The sequence below is a fragment of the Sardina pilchardus genome, chromosome 22, assembly GCF_963854185.1.
Source record: "Sardina pilchardus chromosome 22, fSarPil1.1, whole genome shotgun sequence".
NCBI lineage: Eukaryota > Metazoa > Chordata > Actinopteri > Clupeiformes > Clupeidae > Sardina > Sardina pilchardus.
Genome location: NC_085015.1, coordinates 27,444,389 through 27,449,647, shown reverse-complemented (window position 1 = coordinate 27,449,647; position 5,259 = coordinate 27,444,389). Strand labels below are relative to the sequence as shown.

Genomic DNA, 5,259 nt, shown 5'->3' with positions numbered 1-5,259 from the left:
TGCAAGAATAGTTTAAAGATTCTGCTTCCAAATGGCTGTACTGAACATATTGGACCGTCAAGACTAAGATGTTAATGGATGTGGTCCGAGTTTCGATGGACAGTGCAGAAGTCGTTGTGATGTACATTATCTTTTCAGGTATAGGCCCATACCATCAAAGTTCAGATATCACATTACCTACATTAAAAATGTACATTTTAGACACACTCGTGTCGTCAAGAAGTTTCACCTGACGAATACGCCACACCGACATTTTAATGCGCATAATCTTATTGCCCCAATCGAAACTTCAGTCACAACTAATTACCCAACCAACTTAACATTGCATGTAAATCTAACAAAAGGCGACGTTTCTAAATGTAGTGGACCTAGTGGTTGTTAACTTAAAACCACAAAAAATGTAGATGGACATTGTTGCATGCCCTATCAATGGGATACTTGTTGCTGTGAGAACTTGTTTCTGTTTGACAAAAATACCCATTGTTAGATTGATGCCTCTACTTCATAGATGACAAGAGGAAAATGTGGTCTGAGTGATATAATTTGTTCCCAGTTCTGAGGTCACAATGTTTTCAATCGGGCGCAGCAGGGGGTCCCTTGTGTTGCCAGCCCCAATTGTGTCGCGACCAAGGGCACGAAAGTCTTGTCAATTTTGTTTTGTACCAGACAACAGAACGCAAGAGCTCACTCAATTATGAACCAATTACGAGGTGTTTTCTTTTATTTACATGCTTTGATTTCATACGCACCGCATATTGTTATTAAATGCGACATGAGTAGGCAGCTGAATTGTCCCCAACATTTCCATGAGAGGAGCCTTTTATTAATTTTCCTGTTTCAAAGCCGGAACAACATGCTCTTGTTTTAGCTTCCACTGGTAGGACAACAGCACATGTACAACAAAGGCACTTTACATGGGGTTTTGCACTCAGATGAGTCGCACAGTGAGGAATTCCGGTGCGCTTCACAGTTCATAGGTAAAATGAAATGAAATCATTAAATAGGCTATTCTCACGAGTGAGAAAGCATTTCTCCACCTACTTGGCCTACAAATATTTTCACGTTTTAAAGAGGAACTATTTGTGGTAGATGGTAGGCTAAATCCATATCATTTGGAAGTGCAGCAATAAGTCGTGATGTTTTACCCTATAGCCTAGGCTACTGTCAAATAAGCCGAATATAAATACAACAGCTCAGACCAAAAGCTGAACTCTTGAACTTCGTGGAAATAAAGCTGTGATGACCTGTTGAAATCGGCTATATCCAAAGTGACAAGCGGAAAATGTCTCAGTCTCACCAACTGTTTTCATGTAGTTGAGACTAGACACTTGAGCCAATGGACGGAAAACTAAACCGCTCGAACTCAAACATCGACTCCAGAATAATTGAATCACCGTATCAGTGAAAGACGGTGAATATTCAAAAGTTGTCAGTTTAGTAAATAAACAAAGAGAAAGTGTGGAGGAAAGTGTGCTGAGGTAGCCTAATGAGGCAGTTCGGCTGGACAAGCAGTGGATTTATGTCCATCTGAAAAGTGCAATTAAGGGAGCCCTCAGTGGGGGTGCGGATTAATTAAAACGCTCGATTAACCTTGAAATTCTTCATATAAATAATTGTCAGTCCAATATACTTTCGGTGGGTGATCTTTTGTTGTAAAAAATCAGAGAAGGGGTATGAACGACAATGAGTCCATAGTTGTTTTCACAAGCCTATCGATCATAGAAGATGATAAGCTCATTTTTTGAGTAAAGCAGAGGTGGTCCGTTTCGTTTTACGCACAGTGTTTAAACACAATTTGACTGGGGAAAAAGTTAGATGATTTTTAATTCCAACGAAAGAGACCTGCCAATACCGAAATACCACAACACATGGCAACTTGTGGCTAACTCTTTTAGATCAAATTGAAACACTTGAAACTAGGCGTAGATTTGACATGACATTTATTGCAAAAAAGGACGACAGTGTTAAATAATCATTACAAAATTACAACATTTCTCCAGAATAAATGCACTGGCGTGTAAAATCATTCCAGAAAAGCAAGGGGAACTGGGTCTGTACATGGGGATTTTATTAAAAATGAAAATGCACAGTTGTCATTTCCATTCTAAGCTAAAAAAATAAATTTACAAAAACTAAATGATGACTTCGAAGAACACTCTCTAAGCCAATGCCGCATTGTCCTTTTAGAAACATCCCTCCCATCCAGTGCAACATGGGGAGATATGCAAGGCTCAGTTGTAAAATCTAGTAGTGACCTATATTATGAAGTGTGGATTTTATTAGCACTCACAGAGTACACTAGCCTACAAGCTGTAAACCCATAAATCTAAACTTCTGTCCCCTCACGGCTGTATATCAAATTGTTGACACTGAAATGATTTGAGAGGTGATTGCTCAGACTACCAGAGACTGGTCCTGTGTAATAGTTCATTCTGTTACCAGAGAGCGGACTGCTATCAGAGTTCAGAGGAGTTATTTGAGTTGGAGAGTAAGAACCAAGTCCAGACATGCTCTCTCTGCCCTGTGACAAATCTCCTAGAAGACCTGTGTTGAAGTCCCTTCCTCTGATCCCGGTGTTGCTGCCGGTCATGATTGAGTTCATGTTGGAGACGAAGCTGTTGAAACAGGGGCTGTGTTCGATGGAGGGTGACGGCGAGGACTTGGAGTCGCTGGAGCTTGGTGAATTCTGGAGACTCGGAGGCGACGCGCTCAAGATGCTGGCCGTGTCGGAGAGCTTCAAAGCCGCGGTGTCCTCAGATTTAACGGACATGACCGAGTTGCTGCCGCTGTTGTTGGCATCAGCGCGCCTCTTCCTCTTTCTCCTGAAGTTCCCATTATCGAACATCTTCTCACAGTTTGGGTCCAGAGTCCAGTAGTTCCCTTTACCTGTTGACATGTAAATATAAACGTGAGTAGGCAGTAAAGGCAAGGTACAGAATGAGTGAGAAACAGAGTAAAGTCTGGCGAATTTTTTAGACATTCTTTCAACAGATTTTAGAGTAGTGTGTGATTAAAAAGATGCCGATAGTGGCAACAGAAAACACATTTTCTAAGACAGTTAGCATCATCTTTTAACAACTGAAATGAAGCATACCTGGATCATCCTCATCCCGTGCCACTTTCTTGAAGCAATCATTCAAAGACAGGTTGTGTCGAATCGAGTTCTGCCATCCCGCCTTGCTCTTTTTATAAAAAGGGAAGTTTTCAGCGACATAGTGGTAAATTTGACTGAGTGTCAGTTTCTTATCCGGCGCGTTTTGAATGGCCATGGCAATCAAGGCCGAGTAGGAGTACGGTGGTCTGACCATCTTAAAAAGTTCTTGCTGGCTGGATATGGAGAGCCATCCGAGGTCGGCTCCACCAAAACCCGTGGGAGGTGGCAAGAACTGCCGCTGATTTGTTCCATATCCCGACGGAATGTAGGACGTTCCATTGGTGCCCGACAGGTAGGGAGAAGAGTTAATACCCGGACCGTTCAGCCACAGGTAGGGGTTAGTTGATGGAGAACTATACTCCCCAATACCATAGTTTGTTGTGTGCGCAGGTGGCCTCTGCGAGTGGTGATGCAGATTCTGCTGGTACATGCCGAAATTGTCGCAATACACAGCCATATCCAGGAGTTCTTGAGCGCTGTGGTGCTGAATTGGACCTGATTGCTGATTAGATGGCTGTTGTCCAAATGCGTTCATAATCCGTTCAAATCAGCTGCCAGATGACAGTGATACACCCGTCCAAAATATAAAGCTCAAATGGTTTCCAGCTATCAACTACTTTCCTTAGAGCGACTCTTCCTCGAGACTAGGGACAGAAGTTGTGGAGGAGTATTTAAGGGCGCAGGCAGGTAGACAGCTGAATGAATGTGTGACGACCCCTCCCACCGACACGCTCCGCTCCCATTGTCTTGCTGATGAGCGCGTTCAGGGCCTTCAATGATTTCAGAAAAGTTTTCTTTCCATAGTTCTTAATATCAACTTCTTATTATCACGTTGCAATAATTTGAGATACTTTCATTTAATGATGCATTTATCATGTATTGGACTAGTCGTGGTTTTGCAATACGGATATAATGTAAGCAATATGTTTACATTAATCTGTGCTTGGGTTCATCACTTGGGTTTTTCTGTTTCTTGTGATATTTAGGTTCAATTAAATATGATATCCTGGGATGGTCTCCACTAAATATGATGCATGTATAAAACTGCTAAATTTCAATTAGTAAGATGAAAGACACTTTAACCTATAATTCAGAGTGAATAATTTTGACTGGTATGATGTAGCTCCATCAGTTATTTATACAGTGATTCATTGCTCTTTGAAAAATAGCAGTTCATAGTACACTTGAAAATAGGGAAATGTTGATAGATTTTAAAGGAATATATTTGAAAATGATTTCATAGAGACATGCTGTCCATGTCTCTGATCAACTTCCCGCGCTCTGGCTACATCTTTGCGGCTGTAAATATCAAATAAAACATTGCACGCAACAAGTGCACGCTAACCACAGTCCACAGTTAATAAGTAGGCTACAACTGACAATATTTTTGCTATGCTCTAAACGTGCGAGAAGAAACATCAGTAGGCATATGCCAGGTGAAGATTTAACTAAATTATCCAGATGGAAAAAATCCCACAAAACCCATAGTGTTCAATCGCGCAACATACTCAAATGTATAGGTCTATATACTTTTTTAAAATTTGGGTGTATACCTTCTGATATTTTACACATACAGATACACACAAAGACTCAATATTTGTTTATAAACCTAGTGTGATAAAGCAAGAGCCTCCCTTCTATATTCAACTTCAAAGAAATTATTTCGCAACACAACACGTCTATACTAACTAAATAAACGCGAAGGATGCGTAAATATAGACATGGTCCACGAGTACTGTTTCATTAAGATATATTCTAGATTTAAATGTTGTTTCATTAAGATATATTCTAGATTTAAGTGCTCCATTTCTCATTTATGGATACAGGACTTGTAAGGGCATGTTCAGAGTGGAGACGTTTCTGAACAGGACCATGGACAGCCGTGGCATTATCATGAATGAAGACACATGACAACTAGGCCAATGGCCTATGTGGTAAACCAATGGAAGAGATTCTGGTTTTCCTGAAGTAAGTTTCTTGCATAAAGGATTCTGGCTGCATTGACAGAAAAATGGAAATGTACAGTCGCGTGCGTAATTTAGACCATGAACTTTAAAAATAAAGGCGAGCCGAAAAAAGAATAAAAGAGAGGCTGCTCAAACACG

General features: G+C 40.8%; 1 protein-coding gene across 1 annotated transcript; it reads right to left on the bottom strand.

The window, feature by feature from the left end:
- Positions 1-2,047: 2,047 nt before the first annotated feature.
- On the bottom strand, positions 2,048-3,732 carry foxi1 (forkhead box i1). The gene is made up of 2 exons (XM_062526524.1): positions 3,095-3,732; positions 2,048-2,886 (listed from the first exon to the last, which is right to left on the bottom strand). The coding sequence occupies exons 1-2, from the start codon at positions 3,687-3,689 to the stop codon at positions 2,327-2,329; spliced, it is 1,155 nt and encodes a 384-aa protein (XP_062382508.1). The 5' UTR covers positions 3,690-3,732; the 3' UTR covers positions 2,048-2,326.
- Between the last annotated feature and the right edge of the window lie 1,527 nt (positions 3,733-5,259).